General features: G+C 45.7%; 1 protein-coding gene across 5 annotated transcripts in view; it reads left to right on the plus strand.

The window, feature by feature from the left end:
* LOC123356221 (ephrin type-B receptor 5) overlaps positions 1–22,435 on the plus strand; it is a 174,110-nt gene that overhangs the window by 127,609 nt on the left and 24,066 nt on the right. For 4 of the 5 annotated variants that reach the window (XM_044999246.1, XM_044999261.1, XM_044999271.1 and 1 more), the window contains 2 exons: positions 10,362–10,517; positions 13,087–13,425. In XM_044999246.1, the coding sequence (XP_044855181.1) occupies positions 10,362–10,517; positions 13,087–13,425 (495 nt within the window). Of the gene's footprint in view, positions 1–2,239; positions 2,544–10,361; positions 10,518–13,086; positions 13,426–22,435 lie in introns of those variants that run through there. The other variant, XM_044999280.1, reaches the window with a different exon arrangement.

Consider the following 22,435-nt stretch of genomic DNA (forward strand, 5'->3'; position numbering starts at 1 on the left):
CATCTAATTTGCAGCTCAAGTAGCACTGGAGACTTGGCACCTGGCCCACTCCCCATCCCAGCCTGTAGTGGATGCTCATGGTCTTGCCCAGGCCCATCTGTTGCACTGGACCTGGGTACCAGCCCAAGACACCAGCTTTCAAAGGGGAAGAAGCATGCATATTTTCCCCAAGCAGATGCAGAGTTCCCCTTCCCTGAGAGAGTGCATCACATCAGCTTGGGGGAACATTCCCTGTTCTTGCAGCACACACACAGCGCCCCAACTCTCAGGGCAGCTGACATCCAGACAGCATCTGAGCAAAGAGTGCTATGTGTATCCTCTTGTCTGAGAATCTCCACTTCTGGTGCTGCTGAAAGCCTGTCTGTATGGCTGGTTCTGCCTTTGTTGGTCTGTCTCTCCCTGCATCCTCTCCCCCTTTCTCTGTGTGTCTGGCTTTGTATCATTGCCTTTCGCTCTGTTCCTGTCTTCCTGTGTTTCGTTTTTTCTCTCTCCTTCCCTCCCCTGAGCCTGTCTGCTTTTGTTATGGTGCTGTCCCTTCCCATCTTCCCCCCGCCCATACCTTCTCTCACTGTACTCGCCATTCTCCAAACTTGTCACTGATACAAGTCAGTGATGGGGCGCTCCAGCCTCCCCACAAGTTCCAAAAGATAAGCAGGCACAAGGGGGGAGGGGAGGAGGAGCAGGGAAAATGGGTCAGTGTCTCCAAGCCTGAGCAGTGCCCAGCTGAGCCATACTGGCATTCTGACACCATGCCGAGAAACATGAGCAGACTGGCCGACAGAAAGGGAGGCACTTGTGCATTTCCTGACTGTGCCTTCTCCTCTAGTGCTGCCCTTGACTTAATGGGAAGAGGCAGCACTCTCTGCCCCCTGAGGCACTGCGGCTCCAGCCCTCTGTGCTGGCATTGGGTACCAGGAATTGAGGAGGGCTCCACTCATGCTTTCTTCCAGGGTGTTGGGACCATGCAGCTGATCAGGCTGCGCTATCCCTGCTGAGCAGGTAGGTATTTTCTGTGGCTGGTTGAATTTGCAGTGGAGTCAGACTAAAGGCATGTGTGCATGTACCAGGTGGGGGTGGGATCAGGCTGGGATTTCCTCCATGACTGTCCCAGGTGAGTAGTGTTCGCTAACAGAAACTGCTCAGGGTCACAACACAGGGAAAAAGAGCATGGACCCTTGGTTATTCCTCCACGGGGAGAGGAGAATTAAGCTTACTCTTAGCATGAGACATGGAAGATCAGATCAGGCTGTGAAGTGGGGGGAGATGTGTGATCCTGCAGTGGGCCATTGAACAGGCAGGGCTGGGCTGTTTGTGGAATGTCAGCCCCTGGGCTCTCTGTGACTGCTGGAGCAGAAGGAGATAGGCTTTTAAATATTCAGATGCCAGTCGAATTTGTCTTCTAGCTCTCTCAGACTTAACCCTTGCCATCCTGTTCATCAAGAGGGGGGGAAGGGAAAGGCTTGTGAAAACACTATTTAGGTTGGCAGTGACCAAACGTTCCCATCTGAGGGCTGCTGTGTGAAATGAGTTGGTAGTTCTCAGTCAGTGGCAGAGAGATGTCCATATCACAAATAACCACCTCCATGACCCTCTTTACTGGAACCTGGACTCCCTCCCTTCCCCCCTGAAAGGAGTCTCTCCAAGAGCAGGTGAGCAGGGGGTGGGGGCAGTGTGGGCTGGGAGGCAGGAGTTGCCTTGCTGCTGCCCCTGACCATGGTGAACCTGCTCTGTGGATACAGAGAGGCCATTTGTCTCTAATGCTGTCAATCCAGCCCCTTTGATGAAGGTTGAAAATGAAAAATGTAAGTACCTAGAAATTTTAGGTCATGGTGATTTTTCTCCAATTATCTTTTCATTAGGAAGATGGGGGAGGTTTGAACATCTGTGAATCACATTTAATCTCCACAAATCAGCTTTGCCTGCAGTATGATTTCATGTTGCTATTTTTCCTTTTGACTGGCAATAAGAGAGTAGGAATCCCAGAGGCAGAAAAATGGGGGTATCCAGCTGATGTGATCGCCTTCTAGCTGGCTTTGCCCTCATCCCTCCTGGAACTCCCAGCAAGAGCCCTCTCCTGGGGGTGCTCAGGATTCCTTTCTATGTCAGCTCCATAGCTCTTGAATTGCTGCCTCTGTCCTTGGGGCTAAGATGAATGGTTGGGTCTCCGTCCACACAGATTTTTTTCTTTCTTTTTTTTTTGTGTGGCCTTCACTATTTCTGCTTCAAACCTATTTCGCAGGTGCCTCGCCTAGAGGGGACAGTATCCCTCATCATTTCACCTCCGCTTCACTGATCAGTTCTGAAATCAGATGCTGCCTGGAGGCGAAGACCCCTCCCTTCTAGCTCCCCTCCTGCACCTGGCAGACAGAGTGGCTGCCACAACCAAGGGGAGTCTGCCTGTGACTTGACATTTTAGTTTGCCCCTGGTTTGAGAAGAAATTGCAGGTGGGGAGGGGGCCTGTATGTGTGTAATGTATTCAGTGACCCAGGCCACAGCAGATTGCATCAGCCATCACCCTGCTTATATGTTAAACAAGACAATACAAAAGAAGAATGTAACAAAACTGTCTCATGTGAAAATGTTCCCTTTTCCCTGGGATTTGGCTTAATAGTGAAGGGCACAGTAACCAATATTGTCAGGATCTCTGAGTAGTATACCCTTGCATTTATTATCTACAACATAGGTACAAAATCTTCAACAAATGACACACAAACACACTCCCCAGAGTCTGTGTATATTGCTTATCTATGGGACACAGCTTAGTTCAGTGGGAAGAGGACTGGCCTAGGAGTCAGGGAGCTCAGATACTAATCTGCTTTGTGACATTAGTCAAGTCACTTACCGTCAGTGCTTCACTTCCCACATTTGTAAAGTAGAAATGATTGTACTTAGCCCACCTTTCTAAGGTGTTTTGAACTCCCAGGGTAAAAAGTGCTAAGTACGGTCATTGCCGGGAAGTGCTTATATTCTGGGGTCAGGGGTGCTATAGTAAATCCTAGGGTGGATGATGATCTCTCCCCGAGAAATTCCAGGACACCAAACAGAGCTTTACACCTAGGCTAAAAAAAGGGCTCTTTTCATTTCACTTCACCTGCTACTCCTTATAGCATTCCCCTTCAGCCTCTTTTAAACTCTGTTTATTGCTGTACAAATATGGGCTGGAACGAGGATTGCTGCTCCTTCTGGACCTTCTCTGGCACCTTCCAAACATACCTGAGAGCAAACAGTAGTTACTGATTACACACTAATCAGGGGCCTGCTGCTCAGGGGGCAAATTGAGGTGGTTTAGTAGAGGGTCCTTTTCCCTGGGGTGGCTGCCATATTGTGTGCCAGAATATGTAAGCTTTCAAATGCAGCCTTGTTAACTAGTGGACTGCTGCTCAAAGTGAACACAAAGGAGAGTGACAATCGTAGTCTGAAGATCTACACAATGTACTGTGAGTGGCATCTGATTTTGTGTCATGAGTAAGTGGAGCTTTGGGTAGGGTTGCCAACTTTCTACTCGCACAAAACCAAACATCCCCTGCCCTACCCTTCTTCCAAGGCCCCTCATGCCCTGCTCCTTCTCCTAGCCCCCCACCACCGCTACTCCATCTCCCTGCCCCTCTGGTGCTCACTTTCCCCAACTTCACTCACTCACTCATTTTCACCTGGTTGGCTCAGGGGGCTGGGGTGCAGGAGGGGTTGAGGGCCCTGTCTGGAGGTGCAGGCTCTAGGGTGGGGCTGAGGATGAGGGGTTTGGAGTGCAGAAGGGTGCTCTGAGCTGGTATTGAGAGGTTCGGAGGGCGGGAGGGGGATCAGGGCTGGGGCAGGGGGTTGGGCATGAGGGGTCCAGGGTGCAGGCTTCAGGTGGTGCTTACCTCAAGCAGCTCCTGGACAATGGGAGCTGCAGGGGCAGCACTTGGGGCAGGGGCAGTGCGTGGAGCCTCCCTGGCTGCCTCTACAAGTAGGAGCTGGAGGGGGGGACATGCTGGCTGCTTCCCGGGAGCTGCACAGTGTGAAGGCTAGCAGGGAGGCTCCAGCCTTACAGTGCAGCAGCGCCAACTGGACAGTGAATGGCCCACCAGGATCCCTTTCCGACCAGGTGTTCTGTCTGAAAACCGAATACCTGGTCACCCTAGCTCTGGGAGACTATCACAATGTCCTGTTCTCTCAGTCTGCCTCTTGCCCATCTCTTGTGCCCATCTTCTGCCCATTCCTGGCTCCCATGTCTCTAACTGTGGCTGACCATGTGGCTGCTGAACCAACAGTCTGTAACAAATATTATTTTGTGCAAAGAAACAAATTGGCTATCACAGCGAGTGCTTCCAGGTACCAGGCCTGAGACACCAGTGTCACTGCACTGAGGTCCATAGTTATATTGGTGGAAAAGTGATGTAACTAAGTGGAGATTAAGGGCCATTGTTCGCACTCCCCTGTCTTCTGTTTCTTAAAGCTGCAGAGCAGCCACTTGGAACCCTAAATAGGGCAAAAATTCAGTCCTCACAAAAAAAGAAACATTACCAGACACAGAGAAACACTGATCAAATATCAGGGGGGTAGCCGTGTTAGTCTGGATCTGTAAAAGTGGCAAAGAGTTCTGTGGCACCTTATAGTCTAACAGACATGTTGGAGCATGAGCTTTCGTGGGTGAATACCCACTTCATCGAATTCATGTAGTGTAGAGAAACACCGGAGATCCATGATCTTCATTGCTGGTGACAAGATTGTAGTGCAATACCATTTTTCCAGTTTAAGCAGCTACACTGGGTATACAGATCTCTGACACTGCTGATCCATGCTTTGCTTAGGGGTGGAGGCAGTTTCCACTTCATATAAAAATGTTACTGTCATCTGTCCAAGTTTCAGCCAGTGTACAGCGTATTGTAAAGATGACAAGAAAGAGCAGTTCAAAGATATTGTCTGGGGAATGAATTTAAAACATTCAGTCCTAAGATCAAACTCAGATGTTTCCAGATGATATTTGAAATGATATGGTGAGTTGTTAAAGTGGAGAGGTATGGGAACACTGTTCCAGACAGCAGGAGCTGCAGAAAAAAAGGCTTTCACACCAAGTGTTGAGATTGTGTCAAACATTATTCCCGGAGGGGGAAAGTAGATAAAGTCTGAGAGGTCAGTGAGTTCTGGTGTCATGATATGTGAAAAAACAGACCTTTTAAAACAGGAAATGCATATTAAAGAACATGGCTGCAACTTGAGAACAAACAAATAGACTTCCACAAAGCTTGTGTTCCAGCATTGTCTCCCTTACTTGCAAGGAACCACACTCTGCCTAGAACTTTGTATAGCACACCCAGACATCTAGTGGGTGAATAAGATGCTAGAAGTCAACATAGAATTACATCTGGTGTACTGTATCCCCTGTGACTTAATTTATCCCCCCCCCACTTTATAGATGCACCTGCCATCAATCCTGGCTGTTCTTGCAATAAAAACAGGTGGAACAATACAGACAATGTTATTTGTAAGGTGTGGAGATTAATGGAAGAAGGAGGCAGACGTCAGGACCCTAATGGGGCTCTGCGTGATCGCTACTTCCCACCACCCAGCACAGATGTAATGAGGTTGAGTAGCGTCCGCAAAAGAGAAACTAAACAACTAATTATTCCTCAATAAAGGTTTTTAATGACTTATGACTATAAAGGCAACACAGACAGAATGTGCCTAGTGACTTCACATGTACGGTAACCATCCCCAACCAACACAAATTCATATACAATACTGATACATTAATCAACGATAGTTGACTAATTTTAACCTACCTATTAACTTATTTAACAACTTATAAACTTTTACTGACTTTTATGATAAACTTGATGGTAACTTATACTGAAGACAGGCACAACGACTTGTAAAGCCACTATGATTTATGAACTACTAACTTCACCAGCGCTGTACCTGTTTCCAGCAAAGCACAAAACATATACAGTTACTATTGACTACTACTATTTTTAAACAACTTAAACAATTTACTAATATACTTAAATTATACTATTAATACAGATTTAAGATTAACCAGCTCAAGCATAACCAGACCTTTTCAGTTCAAAAGCTTACCCTGCATTCTTCCAAAGATACATTACCTTCAGTTGACCATTTCCTGCACTGGCCAGGCACATAGTGAAGCGCAAGTCCCTTTGGTTCAGGGGGTGTATGTGAGCCTGACAAAGAGTGATCTCTTTTAGGTGTGTGTACACACATGCGTGCGCATCTTATTTATATAGTATTTGCTGGCCATGTTTCAAAACAGGTCAACCAATCAAGGTGGCCAAATGCTCTAGGGTGGTATTTGCAGTTGTCTTGATCTTATGAACTGTGCACCTGTGCTCATCTCATATCTTCTCTATGTGGCTAATTGTGGTCAATTTGCTAGACTCAAAAATGCTTGAATCAGCTTAAAGAGATATTTGGTTGCAGAGCATAGTAACCACAAGTCTGTATCTACCTTTACAGAGTTTCCTTTTTAGTCTATAAAGCTTCCTAGATAGATTATGCTTATGCTTGCAGGATTCAACTGTACCCGCTTCTTACAGCTTCCGGAAGGTTGAGGCCTAACAGTACTTGACAAGACTTATACACATTAGTTACATAAGGAAAGACAGAGACCATTAAATTTTCCACTAGCAATCCACTAAGCTTTATTTACACTCTTTGAATTGCACACATCCAACTTCCTGTTCAGGATTCTGGGTAGTGGTGGAGCAAATGGCACTTCATGTATTAAGTAATATTACAATTAGAATTATAACTAGAAGACATCCGAAACTGATCTAAAAGTATTCCTTCATTACTCTCCTCCTATTTAGTCTTATCATAGGAGAGGTGGATTGCTTTGACCTTGACCATGCAAGCTCATTCAGGGGTTTGTTCTGTCCTGTGGCTGGGAATGTGTTTTTACTAGGCTAGCCATTTATATATCTATTCTGTGGAGACCTTAATGAGTTGGTGTTAGGTAATGTCTCTGCTGAGCCATTCCCTGTTTCAGTTTCTGGTGGATTCTGAGCAGTGAGCAAATTGTTTTGTTTTACCCCCAAGTTTATGCAGAGATGCCAGCAATACTTTCTTGGATGGTACAATAGGACAATGATTCATGATTTTTCTTGCAATTTCCCTTGCCATTGTGTTGGTGCCATTCTGTTGGTTAGTTCTGGAATTTCCATGGTCTCAGGGCCTGAAACCATTTCAGTGTCCTTTTCCACAGCTGGAACTAGCCCAGGGAGAGTCTTCTCAGTACATGGTTTACATGTATTCTGTGGTCTGAACCAAGAACACGGAGGCCTTGGCTATACCATAACATTTAACTGAATTTCTAAGCAAAGTGTAACACAGAAGGCTCTTAAGTGGGTTTCTTAGAATCATAGAATATCAGGGTTGGAAGGGACCTCAGGAGGTCATCTAGTCCAACCCCCTGCTCAAAGCAGGACCATTTCCCAACTACATCATCCAAGGTTTTGTCAAGCCTGACCTTAAAAACCTCTAAGGAAGGAGATTCCACCACCTCACTAGGTAACCCATTCCAGAGTTTCACCACTCTCTGAGTGAAAAAGTTTTTCCTAATATCCAACCTAAACCTCCCCCACTGCAACTTGAGACCATTACTCCTTGTTCTGTCATCGAGTACCACTGAGAACAGTCTAGATCCATCCTCTTTGGAACCCCCTTTCAGGTAGTCGAAAGCAGCTATCAAATCCCCCCTTCATTCTTCTCTTCTGCAGACTAAACAATCCCAGTTCCCTCAGCCTCTCCTCATAAGTGACGTGCTCCAGCTCCCTAATCATTTTTGTTGCCCTCCGCTGGACTCTTTCCAATTTATCCACATCCTTCTTGTAGTGTGGGGCCCAAAAGTGACACAGTACTCCAGATGAGGCCTCACCAATGTCGAATAGAGGGGAATGATCACATTCCTCGATCTGCTGGCAATGTCCCTACTTATACAGCCCAAAATGCCATTAGCCTTCTTGGCAACAAGGGCACACTGTTGACTCATATCCAGCTTCTCGTCCATTGTAACCCCTAGGTCCTTTTCTGCAGAACTGCTTCCTAGCCATTCGGTCCCTAGTCTGTAACAGTGAATGGGATTCTTCCGTCCTAAGTGCAGGACTCTGCACTTGTCCTTGTTGAACCTCTTCAGGTTTCTTTTGGTCCAATCTTGTAATTTGTCTAGGTCCCTCTGTATCCTATCCCTACCTTCCAGCGTATCTATCACTCCTCCAAGTTTAGTGTTAGGGTTTGTGTGTACATGCTGCATATGTCAGCCTTGCCAGCAACCTGCTTCTTCCTGAACAGGAATGTAACACTGTTTTTTTTCCTGTGTACATAGGGCCCATACATAGGGCCCATACATTGAATACGGAATATTAAGACATATAAGCAGGGGAATATTTAGTAGGAGCCAGGAGGTGGTATTACCTCTGTATACAACATTAGCAAGACCATTTCCGGAATACAATGTCCAGTTCTGGGATCCATAATTCAAAAGGGTGTTTGAACAACAGGAAAGGGTTCAGAAAAGAGTTACAAGAATGGTTTTGGGTCGGGGAAACTGGTCTTTCAGTGAGAGACTAAAGCTCAGTCTATTTAGTTTATCAAAGAAAGTTAAGAGGTTACCTGATCATGGTCTAAAAGTGCCTACGTGGGAAGAAGATTTCTGCTAGTTAGAGGGCTCTTTAACAGACAAAGGTATAACCAGATCCAATGGCTGGAGACAAAAATTAGACAAACTTAGACTAGGAATAAGGCAGAAATTTTAAGTGAACATAATTAACTATTGGAACAGTTTACCATGGGATGTGATGGGTTCTTTATCACTTGAAACCTTTACATGAAAATTAATTATCTTTCTAAAAGGTACGCTCTAGCACAACCAGAAGTTATGGGCTTGATTTAGGAATCACTGGGTGAAATTCTATGGCCTGTGTTGTACAGGAGGTCAGACTAGATGATCACAGTGGTCCTTTCTGGCCTTGAAATCTATGAAAGTGAGCTGCATTTTCTTCTGTTTTGCACATCAGTTGGACTGCTGACAGGAAACAAAGTGGAGAATGATATATGAGCCAGAAAAGAACCAACTGAATCTCAAAGACCAGGCAGAATTTCCAGGGATGGCAGTTAGGGAAAAAGAAATCTTGTAAACTGAAGCACATTCAATCGTGCCACAATGCCATTTTTACAGAGTGACATCTTTGCGAATAATCATGCTGCAGTAGTCACTCCTTACACACCTCAGTGACTATATGGGTTGTAAATAATTCCGAGCAATAATTTTCAGTAGAGATGGGAGCTGGGGTTCCCTCAATACACCAAGCCATTCCTAAGGTTATTTATTATTATTATTCCATGCAATATGTCCACTTCCGGTGCATGTTTTACACTTTTTGATACGTACGGTTGTATGCATGTTCCCCCCACACACACAGCTCCCCCTCCATCTGTCACATTTTATTTCTCCTGGTCCTGCTTTCCTCCCTGCTTGAGTTGTTTTGCTCATGGAAACCATCAGGGAGATTCTTCATTATAGTGGAATAAGACAACATTCTCACCCTACTCCTAACATGAGGTACATGTGTTATGTCTGGTCCAAGCTTACCTCCTTCCTGGGAATTTACTTGATTGTGAACTTAAATAACAACAACCAAACAGAAACCTCAGACTAAGCTTTCTCCTGAACTCGGCTGTTCATTGGATTTTCCTTTGCCTCAGAGGGAAACTCAAAACCATTTTATTTTGAACTGGACCTAGAAAGACCCACCTGTTAGCATGAGTCAGCAGAAATAGGGCTTTAGCGCCTGACATGTGGGTGACTCAGCACATGAGCCCTGCATTGCCAGGCGGCATTCTAGAACCTGCTGTCATATTATAAATAGGGGGTTGGTTTTACTGTATTGCGCTCTTTACTCAGCTTGTGTTCCTATGTGGTAGATTTCCGTGCTAGTTTCAGTGTTACTCTCTTAGGCATCTCCATTGCTAATGCTCCTTGGCCAGTAATAGAAGTCAAATCTATTTCAGATAATAAAACCCTTTCTCTGAATCATCCACAGATGACTCCACCTTGAAGCTCCTAGTCCGTTCCAGATTGGGGATTTCAAGAGAGGTTTAAGAAATCACATTGAGATGGGAGGCCTGCTACTGCCACTTCAACTTTAATGGCAGTCTCAGTCATTAGTGGGGATGAGAAATGGACAGATCCCAGCTCAAAGGAGGCAATGCCTGACCTACCATGGGATGACTGAAACGGCACAGCCAGTCAGTACAGGATTCTCCCAGCAGCAGTGTGGTCTCAGCCTGAAGGAGAATGTATTCCTTCTGGGATCTGGAGTAATTGGTTCCCCCTTTTCATCTGTCACTGTTTTCTTTCCCGTAGCCTGTCCCACTGGTTCCTTTAAAGCATATGTGGGAGATGCCACCTGCAGACTCTGCCCCGCCCACAGCCACGCTCCAGTGCCAGGCTCCAGCGAATGTGCCTGCCAAAGCCGATACTACCGCTCTGCTTCGGACACATCTGACACCCCCTGCACTGGTAAGTGTTTGGGTAGAGTATGTGAGGGGAGCAGGAGGGATGGCCAATAATTCAGGGGAGTCTGAGTCATTGCCTCTAAGAGCCCCTGAGAAAGAGAGAATAATTTCTCTTCACTCTTTTCCCCTGCAGGAATCTGGGGGGGCACCACTTCTAACCCACTACAGGGTGTGTCTATCAACCAAATGTATCTGAAGACATTTCATTAATCCCATATATTATATACAATTCTCAATATAGTAGATACAAAAACCTTTAAAAGAACATTAATGTTGCAAAATCAGGCTCTCAGAAACTAGACAATGTCAGAATTCAGTTTGCCCATACAACCTTAATTCAGCCTCCTTGTGTGTATGCATTATGATACAGTCTTTAATTACATGATCACATAGTATTTTTCTGTAAGGACCCCTGCCTCATTAATTGCACAGGCTGGACAGTGTTCACTGAATGAGCAGTTACTTAATATGTTGTTTTGTCCTAATTGTACAATGACCATATTTTCTACACACTACTGAAATCCTCCTTGGAAGACAGAAATATTAATTTCCTTATGGGTTTTTTATGGTGCTCATCACTACAGTATCCAAATGCTTCACAAACATTCATTAATTTATCTTCATAAAACCCCTGTGAGAAGAGGGAGTATTATCCCCATTTTACAGATAAGGGGCTGAGGCACAGAGAGATTCAGGTCAAAAGTGTCCATTAAATTTGGTTTCCCAATTTGAGATATCTAGGACATGATTTTTCAGAGTACTTAGTATGATATCACACTTTATATGTTGAAGCACAACTCCCATTATCTTCAATTCATAGATTCCAAGGCCAGGAGGGTCCATTTTTGTGATCCTCTAGTCTGACTTCTTGTATAACTCAGGATATAGAACTTCCCAGAAAATAATTCCTAGAGCATATCATTTAGAAAAACATCTAACATTGATTTAAAAATCGTCAGTGATGGAGAATCCACCATGATCTTTGGTAAATTGTTCCAATGGTTAATTACTCTTGCTGTTAAAAATTTATGCATTCTTTCCAGTGTCAATTTGTCTAGCTTCAACTTCCAGCTACTGGATGTGTTATACCTTTCTCTGCTAGATTGAACAGCTCTTTATTAAATATTTGTTCCCCATATTAGGTACTTATAGCCTGAAATCAAGTCATCCCTTAACCTTCTTTGTGTTAATCTAAATAGGTTGAGCTCCTTGAGTCTATCACTATAATAAGTGTATTCTAATCCTTTAATCATTCTCGTGGCTTTTCTTTGAACACCCTCCAATTTATCAACATCCTTCTTGAATTGTGGACACCAGAACTGGACACAGTATTCCAGTAGTGGTAACACCAGTGCCAAATACAGAGGTAATATAACGTATCTACTCCTACTTGAGATTGGCCCGTTTATGCATCCAAAGTTCACATTAGCCCTCTTGGCTACAGCATTACACTGAGAGCTCATGTTCAGCTGATTATCCACCATGACCCCCAAATCTTGGAATTACTACTTCCCAGGATAGAGTCCCCCATCCTGTAAGTATAACCTATTTTCTTTGTACCTATAGCAGCTGGGAGTGCTCAACACTTTTCTCCGAATCAGATCCCTGGGTCTCAAGTTGGGCACCCCAAAAATGAGGAGAACACAGTTAGTGACAACCTGTGAAAAATTTGGTTTAAGTGACTTGCCCAGTGTCACACAGGAACTGTGTGACAGAGACAGGGTTAGAATCCAGTTTTCCAGGGAAGCATTCACCTGTTTTAAACATGAGATGATCCTTTCTCTGCTTGCAGTCCCTTGCATCATTCATTGCACACCTTCCAGCTTTTGCAATAAATGAGGCAGCGGTCTTACAGACAACAGATTCCTTCAGTACACCACCGTGATTCATATCCAGTGGATGTCCATCCTGTGCACGGAATGAGGCAGGGGTCCTTTGCAGAAGACAGTAGATGAACATTGGCCAGGTTATGAAAGCCTACACTCATTTTAAAGGCACTTCTCTGTTTGTCTATTCATCTGTAAAGTGATAACTTGTGAATGCCACATTGAAGCAATTTCAAAATTTCAGGGAATGTTCTAAGCATCAGTGTCCAGAACCCTATTGATTTTGGGGGGAAACAGAAAAAACAAAAGGGGACACATGGAAATCCTGCAGCCTTTTGCTAGAGCATGCTCAGTGCAGACAGAATGTTCAGAGAATTTAGCTACCAGGTTGTAACAAGTCTCTACTTGAACATGTGCGTACTGAGATTTTAAAAAGGCTCATAAATTGGATGGCTTTTTATGAGAACACCACAAATCTCATCCCTGACAAAAAGCCACCCCCTTGCCAAATTTCAAGTCCCTGCTCCAAAGCATGGGGGTTATAGAGCTCTTGAAAGAAAAGAAAATTTTAATAGAAACAAAACAATGTATTTGTTCCTAGCCTCCTTCTAGGAAACAGCTGAAACATTTTTTGCAGAAGAATGAGAGCATGAGAGAAATAAAAAACTTGTCCTCTTATTCTCTTTCCTCTTTCTTTCTCTGTCATTCTTTTGTAGGTTTTTAATATCTCATTTTCCTCTCTTGTAGGCACTCCCTCTGCCCCCCGGGATGTTAGCTATGAGATCATTGGCTCCAATGTGCTCCTGACCTGGCGCTTACCCAAGGACCTGGGTGGCCGCAAGGATGTCTTCTTTAATATCATCTGCAAGGTGTGCCCGACTGGGTCTCCAGGGCCCTGCGTGCGCTGTGGAGACAGCGTCCAGTTTGAGCCACGCCAGGTGGGGCTAACAGAGAGTCGTGTGCAGGTCTCCAACCTGCTGGCCCGTGTGCAGTACACATTTGAGATCCAGGCTGTCAACCTGGTGACCGAGCTGAGCCCAGAGGCACCCCAATATGCAGCCATCAACGTCAGCACCAGCCAGTCAGGTGAGGAGCCTGTTCATCTGACTCCAGTCCCTCCTACTGCTTTCTCTCATTCCTTCCTTCACATTCCATGCCTTGTAGCAGACATGGCTCTGAGTTGCTTGGCTGTGTGCTATGCTCCATCTTGACCTGCCACTTCTGAGTGGTTCCTGTGTGCCCCTCTCTCTGTGGGTCCCTTTTTTCCCTTCCCCTCTTGCTGGAGAAGCTGAGTTTAGCTGCCACTGTGAATGGGCATGAAGGAGCGAGGTAGTGTCAGAGGCAGGAGGCAGCCCAGAGGGAACAGCAGTGGGCGAAGTAGCTCCACTGGTCAGATGAGCAGCTGTTTCATTGTGTGACGCAGGAGCCACTGTCATCATTTGGGAGGGGCCCTGCGAGTTTTAAGCTGCTGCAGAAGCACTTAGCATTTCTTTGCCTTTTCATCATCCCCTCTACCTCCCGCTCTTCTCCATTTTCCCTTCAACCCCCCTTTCTTCTCTCTAGTTCATCTTTCTTCCCCTAAGTCACTCTTCAGTTTCCTTCTCTATCTTTGCCCTCTTTCAAAAAAGAGTGAATCTCCTGTTCTTCTTTTACTTCTCCCCCTGCATCTCTTCAGCTCCCTTAACAAACATCACTGGGAATTCACCAACAGTGCCCCTCCATGTCTTAATGTCTGTCTTGAAAGAGAAAATTATGACAGCTGGGCACAGCATGATAAATAGAGTATATATGCATGGCTGTATCCAGCACTGAAGTGCATCTACCTCTAGGATGCACAACTGTTCAGATCAGTAAGCAAAACAGAAAACCACATCAGTGCCAACTGCTGTGGGAATGCCAGGGTGAAAGAATTCAATGACCCAAGCTGAAATTTGGTCAAGACTCAGGGAGAGGGGTTAACACCCCTATTTTATAAAAACTGTCATGGATTCTTCTACTGGCCAAAGTTCCCTTGTTTCTAACCTTCAGTGCCATGGTGCTAAAGAATAATCCTGGGATGTTATTTCCCTGTGGATGGGAAATGGTATTTGCCTTTTACAGGGTGCCCAGATATTACACTGATGACTGCCATCTAAATGTCTGTTATAATAATAATCATAATGAGAGGGGTGCGATCTTGGAAGCATCATGACTAGAACTAAGTATATATCTAAACTGCACACTAAGCCTGTGTTCTGACTCAGGTTTGAGCCCAAGCACCACTTTCATCCACACACAAATCAGTCTGACTCAGGTCAGCAAGCACTCAGGACCCAGGTCCCAGGACCCTTCTGGGATGGGGGTGGAGGGGCCAGAGCCCAAGTCCTGCTGAGACTTGGATCCAAAGCGTGTCATATTGCAATGTGGATGCAGTCAAGCCATAGACATGAGTGAGAAGGTCTGTGTAGTGCAGTATGGACGGATTAGTATGGCTGTGCAACTCAGGCCCAGCAGTTGAAAACTCAGGTTTACAATGTAATGTGGACTCTCAAGCATGGGCCTGGGAAACACCAAGTTCACAAATGGGGTCTGTAGTGGAGCGACAACTAACCGGTGCAGCACCTCCTGGGAATTAGCTCTTCCAGCCTGGAGTGCCTTCTGCAGGCCACTGTCTCACCTGCCGCCGGCCCCCATGTCCCTCCGGACCCCGGTGCCCCTCTACATCAGGGGTCTGCCCCCAGCAGTAACCCACAGTCTGGGTCTCCCCACCCAGAGGAGCCCCTAACCCTCTATCCCCACCTTGCCTCAGTGGCTACTGCCAGTCATCATCTAGCCCCCAGTCTCTGGGGCAGACTGCAGTCTGTAACCCACTCATCACTGGGAAGCGGGGTTTAGACCTGCTGCCTTTCCTAAGCCAGGATTACACCTCTGCAACCCCAGTACCTGCTTTGGGCCTTTACCAAGGTCTGCAGCCTGGGGAGTTGCCAGGCTGGAGCTCCTCTGCTCCTTTGCCCTTCCCCAGCCCTGCTCAGCCTCAGGTACCCTGCTCAGCTCCCAGGTAGCCTGGCCCTTCTCTCTCCACTGCTAGAGAGAGAGTAACTCAGCTCCTCCCTGAGCCCTTATAACAGGGCCAGCCTAGCCTTTTTTCTAGGAGTGGGGTAACTGCCCCACTACAGGGTCCTACAGACCCAGGTTTACAATGCAGTGTAGAAGTACCCTGAGAGACCAGCTGGTTGTCTGGGCAGCTCTGGAGGTGGCAAGTGAAGGGTTGCAAAGCCTATCAGGGTGATGGACAGAATAGAGGAAGCTAGTATATGGCAATAACATCAGGAGAATCCTGGATTGCTGCAGAAGGGTTGTACTTGGCTGAGGGTGGAGGGAGTGACTTACAAAGGGAGTCTGAGAGAACTGAATGCACATATTTGGCTCTGGTAAGTGACATCTAGAATTGGGTGGGGACGTGGCAACTCTCTGCAAGGGTGTACCCAGCTAGAGGGAGAGGAATTGTTCAGGAGTGGGCTGGGGCTGGGGTGGGGGGTATAATCAGGAGTAATGGGATGAAATGGAGTAAAAGGGGTAACAATTTAAATTGAATATCAGGAGCTGTTTGCTACCTTTGAGCTCTATTAAACTCCTAATTAGACTCTCATTAGACTCCCCAGAGAAGTGGTGGAAGCCCTATTGCCTAAATCATGTAAATTTAGGCCTGGAGAAAGCCCAAGAGAACATACCATAGGGAACTATTCTGCCCTGGCTGGGGACCAGATGTGAACTGTGCTAATATTCCTGCTCTAATGTCTGGGTACTGTGGAGCCTCTTGCTGTGAGGACAGGGAGAGGTGGATAATGCTCCCCGTGAGCAGAGTGGAGGCTGCAGGTGAGCCGTGGCTGAATCATGAACATGTGGCAGGATCACCTATATGACCTGGGGTGGGGGTTCCAGGTTTTTGAAAGGAAAAAAAACCTAGGGCACAAATTGCTTCCTTGCCCCTGAGGTGCTGGAAGGTGTTAGGTGTCTGGTGGTGGATTTTCTGCCCCATCACTCCCATTACCAGGGAAGCAGTGATCAACAGAAGTTATGTGGGATACCTGGCCCCTCAAAGAGTGGCTCCACAAGTGGCTGCTTGGGTATTTTGTACCTCTGGTCTCAGACACAGGGAGAGATGACTCCTGTGGGAAGGATGGTTCCAGGTGGTATCTCTGAATTCTGCTGGGGGAGGGCAGGTGGCACATTAACCTCCCAAATTATTTCCCCTGCTCTCCACCATTTCCCATCCCTGCCTCATTTGTGTGAGTCAGTAGTGGTGGAATCTAGTGTGACCTCTTCCTTCTGGCTCTGCCCTTGAATCACCAAGTCTCTTCTCTTCCTTTGCTCATGCCTGACTTGTCTGTCTGGTTCTGCAGCCCTCCTTTTCCTCTTGGCTGCATGGAGGCTGGTCTCTCATGCTCCAGAAGGATCTCAGGGGAGCAGCTGTGCTGACAGGCTTCTCTCCAGAGCTGCAGTATGCACTGGATGGTTATTGTGGTTGGGTCCTTTTTTTTCCCTCTACTCTTCCCCAAGATCATTAGCAATGAGCTTGAGATGAGCCGCCCTCGATTCGTAGTGACAGCTCACGCTAACGAGGCCTCTGTTCCTCTGTCACGTGGCCTGTCTCACTCCTGCCCCCTCCCTTCATCCCCCTTGGCAGCTTTTCACTTTAGCTTAGATTTTCTTTTTTATTGTTACACGCACAGATGGACTCTCAGCTCTTCCACTCCGAGAGAGACTGGGAAGCCGGTGGGAGGACACAGAGAGATGAGGAGAGAGAAGTTGGGGGACAGAGAATTTCTGAATGAAAGGGTGTAACACTCCTCTCCTCTCCACTGAATTAAGGGTAGCCAGACAAAGAATCTTCAGCCCCAGAAGCCTTTTTATCTCCCCTCTGGCCCTGCACTAACCACGGGTTCTCTCACTCTCCTCTATGGCTGGGTGCATATATTCTTCGCATCCTCTTCCACATGCCCAAGAAAACCTCAGGGCAGTCTTCTATTCTTGGAACAATTTCTCTCCTGTACTCTCCTCCATTTAGCCGTATTTGCCATTCCCTTGTTCTCTGTTTCCAAGACCACTGCCCCTTTAAGAGTTTGTCTACACCAGTGGTCCCCAACCTTTTAGTCTGGCGGGCGCCAGATGAAGGACCGTGGCAGCGGTCAAGCATCTGCCGAAATGCCCCCGAAATTCGGCAGCGATGCCTCTGGATGACATCGCTTGTCGGCAGCAAGTGGCGCCATCGAGAGGCATAGCCACCAAAATGCCGCCAAATTTTGGCGGCATTTCAGCGGATGCTCGACCGCCGGCCAGGACGCGGGCGCAGGCGCCCGCAGGCACCGCATTGGGGACCCCTGATCTACACTTAGTGGCTCACTGTCCCCTGCTCCACAATTAGAGATGGGATCCCATGATCACTAAATCAGTCATTTCCATGGCAACCATTGACAATATCCCATCTCTGGATGGGGATTCATTTAAGGTAGGGGCACAAGGGACTAACACAGGAAAGCTCTTCACACTTACATCCTTGCAGTATAATTTGACTTGATCTTTTCCAGCATTGGCCTGCTAAACCCAGGGTTGTGAGTTCAATCCTTGAGGGGGCCACTTAGGGATCTGGGGCAAAAATTGGTCCTGCTAGTGAAGGCAGGGGGCTGGACTCGATGACCTTTCAAGGTCCCTTCCAGTTCTAGGAGATTGGCATGTCTCCAATTATTACCTTTATTACCTTTAGTTTGGAGAGTAAAATGGCATGCTTACTGGGATAACTAGGAGAGGGAGTATCAGAGGGGTAGCCGTGTTAGTCATGATCTGTAAAAACAGCAAAGAATCCTGTGGCACCTTATAGACTAACAGACGTTTTGCAGCATGAGCTTTCGTGGGTGAATACCCACTTCTTCGGATGCAAGGGAAGAATTCTTGCATCCGAAGAAGTGGGTATTCACCCACGAAAGCTCATGCTGCAAAACGTCTGTTAGTCTATAAGGTGCCACAGGATTCTTTGCTGTTTTTTAGGAGAGGGAGGAAAATATTCAGAGATAAGGCAAGGCAGAAAAATCATATTCAGCTGAGGTTTGAGGTTTTAAGATGGATAGATAAAGAAGTGGAGGCCATTCCAGAAAACAGAAGCTGCAGAGGAGAAGGCTCTTCTATGAATAGTGGTGAGGTTGTGTAGTGGGAAGGATGGGAGGCTGATGCATGGCAAGCAAAAAACCTGTGGAACCTACTGCCACAATATGTTATAGAGGCCAAGAGCTTCATAGGATTAAAGAAAGGATTATTTAGTTATATAGATTATACCATTTGCAGTTAAACAATATCTATCCTTAAGCTTCAGGGCATAACTATCTCCATCTGAAAGCAGTCAGAAAGAAACTTCCCTGTGGGTAGATTATTTCAAAATTGTCCATTAAGGGATTTCCTGCCCCTTCCTCTGAAGCACCTGCTACTGGTCATTGTCAGAGACAAGACTCTGGACTAGATAGACCACTGCGCTGATCTAGCCTGACAGTTCCTGTGTTCCTTGAAAGTGGGGAAAGGAATAGAGAGAGACTTAAGATCTCTGAGGTTGGCTGGAGCAAGTCCATAGAGGGTTTTAAAAGCAAGGAGAGTGGGTTTTTTTTTTTTTTACTGAATCCTGAAACAAAGAGAGCTAATGAAGCGGTCTGAAGATGGAGGTGATGTGGTCAGGCTTCCTTGTACCCGTGAGAAGATAAGCAGCAGCATTCTGCCCATGCTGGAGTCAGAGCAATGGGACTTGGAGATGCCAGCCAGAGACAAGGGAGCTGCAGTAATCACAGCAAGAGAATCTGAAGGGCTGTGTGAGGGTTTCAGCAGAGGCTGAGCTGAGGCAGTGACGTTTGAGGGCAATGCTGCAGGGGGACATTCAGCAGATTTTCAGGCTGATGGGCTGTCTGAAGAGGAGAAGAAGACTTTAGAGTAAAGAATGATGCTAAAGTTACTGACTGTGAAAGCAAATGGAAGTTCTGGGTTTATCTGGGAAATGTGCTAGAGGATGTTCCTCTTGCCCAGGAGAAGCACATCTGATTTAGCTGGTAGAAGGTGTGAGAAAAACTACAAGTTTTCTTGGTCAAAACAGAAAGGGAACATGGAGACAGAGTGTAGTACAGGCTGCCAGAAGATATTTAGTATAATCAGCATAAAGCTGACAGATGAAGTGCAGTTCTGCTCTGAAAACTGATTGGACACATGGGTCACAGGGCTCCATGTTCATTGTCTCTCATTGATTGCAGATCAAAAGAGCTCATTTTAGAAGTAATTTTTTTTTCCTAATTGTTAACTCTGAAAGCTCAGCCTGGGCTCTGAGAATCAAGCTGAGTTGTTTTCTTCTCACACATCAACAGCAGTAATAAAGATTCTGCAAGGCAAATTTTGCCCTCAGTGACAGTTGTCTCAGCTCAAGGTACGTCTACACTACAGCATGAACAGTAGCACTGCAGAGTAGATGCTTCCTACATCAATGGAAGGCATTTTTCTATTGTTGTAATAAGCTACTACCTTGAGAGGCAGTAGCTAGGCCAATGGAAGAATTCTCCCTTTGACTTAACTGTGTCTACATTGGGGATTAGCTCAACCTCACTACATTGCACAGGGTGCAGAATTTTTCACAGCCCTGAGAATATTGATAGATCGACCTAAGATTTAGGTATAGACCAGGCCTCGGTTGTCTTCAGAGGGTTTACAGAGGTGTAACTGACTGGAACTTAGTAAAAGATTCTGTGGCTGATGCACAAGATGGAATATGCTCCAGTTCCCTCTCTCTGAGCTGTGTTGTCTCTGCAGGCTGAACAGAAAAAGAATGTGCCATATTTCACATTTCAGATTATAGAGCACTTTTGATAAGGGCAAAGATACACTGCTCAGGAGGGTAGAAGTAGATGGAAAATAGTAGCAAATGGACCCTTGTGGTACCCAAGGAGAAGTCTCTGCACAAAAGTTGAATGACAGCTAGGGACAAAAAGGGATGTTATTTGGTAGGCAGGCACAGAACAGTAGAGTAGTAATAATAAATAAATATTTTGCTCTTCTAAATTGCTGTCCATACAAAGAACTTAAAGTGCAACATCCTGACAGGATCTGAGACCCCTGAATAGCTAGAGAGGTGACTCAGGGTGATGGATAGAACAATGTTGAAGCCTGCAGCGAAGGCCTGGAGGAACTGGTTAAGTGCACAGAGCAAAGTCATTTCTGTGTTGTGTCCAGACTTCAATCTGTTCAGGATAAGGATGTGTGAAAGGTACTTGGAGAAAAAGCAGGTTCCTCGTGCATTTTGCTGGGAGAGGGAAATTTAGTGATGGGATTGCTGGGAATGTAAGTCAAGGACAAAAGAGAGTTTGATGGCGGTAGATTTATGGAAAGTACTAGAGGAAAAAGACTTGTCGACAATGGTAATAATATAAGAAATTCATTTGGGGAGATAGGACCAAAATGTAGAAGAGGGAAGAAAGTCAAGAAAGAAGTGGTTTTCTCAAGGCACTGGGTGCTGCTGGAAGCTGCTGTGGAGAGAAGAAGGAGAACATCAATGTAGAGGCCTGCACAGGGTGCATAGTCCCTATGACTGAAGGAGTCAGAGATGGAGAGGACTTCAGAGGAAAGAAGTTCAAAGATGGCATCAATATGCATGTCATATCTCCAGTGACATTATATCCGAGGAGGAGAAACTGCTGAGTGTGGGGAAAATCATAGATATGGGAGGGGAGGGAGTTATCAGATGTGATAAACCACAGAGAATTTGAGAGGGCTGAAGAAAGAGAAGAGTTTTAAGGAGAAAATGAATTTGAATCCGCCTGAGTTTTGGTGTGATAGCAATAACAGGTCCTCATTGGAGGGCTGAGTCTGACCTAAGAGGGAAGTGAGAGGGGTGGGCTGGTGGGGGTGAGAGGAGGAGAAAGAAGCCCAGGACGGTGTCCTAGTTCTCCATGTTCGCAGCCTTGTCCGGTTCTTTCATTTTTGTGAAATTCAAAACTTATAGGCAAATCATCAATACATGCCAGATTTATTGCTCATTTGTGAGAGAGTTTAGTATCCTCAGAACCTAACAAATAGTTAACATTACTAACTAATTAAACAGTGTCTTAACTGATTTACTAACATCTGTTCATCTCATCACTTACCAATTTATGTGAATACTTTGATCTTCATGTAATTTCCCAATCACAACAAGAGAAACTCTGATGGTAATTAGATTTATTAACAGCCAATAAATGTGATTACTAGCACAGAATATTTCAGATCAGTGTATCAATTTTCAACATCTCTGTTACTCAGTATGCAGTTTTCTTAACACTGCAATACTCAGTTTCAGTAAATCTTATCTCTGTGTGGGTCTTGGGAAACTACCTTCATGAGTGGACAGTAAACAGACCAAAGCCCATGTTTTCAAAAGTGTTAGGTTTTAGATGCCTCCATTTTTGGTTGCCCAACTGGAGGTATTTTGGGCTTGGCCACTGAGAACTCTGAGAACTGAGAGGGCTCAGCAACTCTAAAAATCCGGGCTAAGTTGGGCACACAAAATCAGAGGCATCTCTTGGAAAATGTGCTATTTTACTCTTAATTTATGTGAGCCCTTATGCTTGTTGTCAGGGAATCTTCTTTTTTGTGGATTGGTGTTAACAAAACACTGACACACAGCAAAGGAATTACCTTCCAATCAAATCCACAGAGCTAGTCCACGATCTTCAAAAATGACTAGTGAGCTTGCATGCCTCAATTTTTGGGTGCCCACCTTGAGACACTTTCAAAGGTCCTGATTTTCCAGAGGATGGGTGCGCAGCACTTCCTGAAAATCAGGACACCATCTAAGGTGTCTCAAGTTGGGCACCAAAAAGTCAGAGTACTCAGAGTCACTAATAGATCTGGAAAATCTTGGCTTCTGTCCTATGGCATCTCTTTTTCAGGCCCAACAAACTTCTCCGGGGAATTGATTTATGTCTAGAGCAATTATTAATTATAGTTCATATTATTAATTGTCTCCACCAAAATAGAATGCCAGCTCCAAACACAAATACTAATGTAAGGATAAAGACATGCTATCCCCTGAATGATGCTGTTTGCATGTTGATCTGGC

The sequence above is a fragment of the Mauremys mutica genome, chromosome 1 (genome assembly GCF_020497125.1).
Source record: "Mauremys mutica isolate MM-2020 ecotype Southern chromosome 1, ASM2049712v1, whole genome shotgun sequence".
NCBI classification, from domain to species: Eukaryota; Metazoa; Chordata; order Testudines; family Geoemydidae; genus Mauremys; species Mauremys mutica.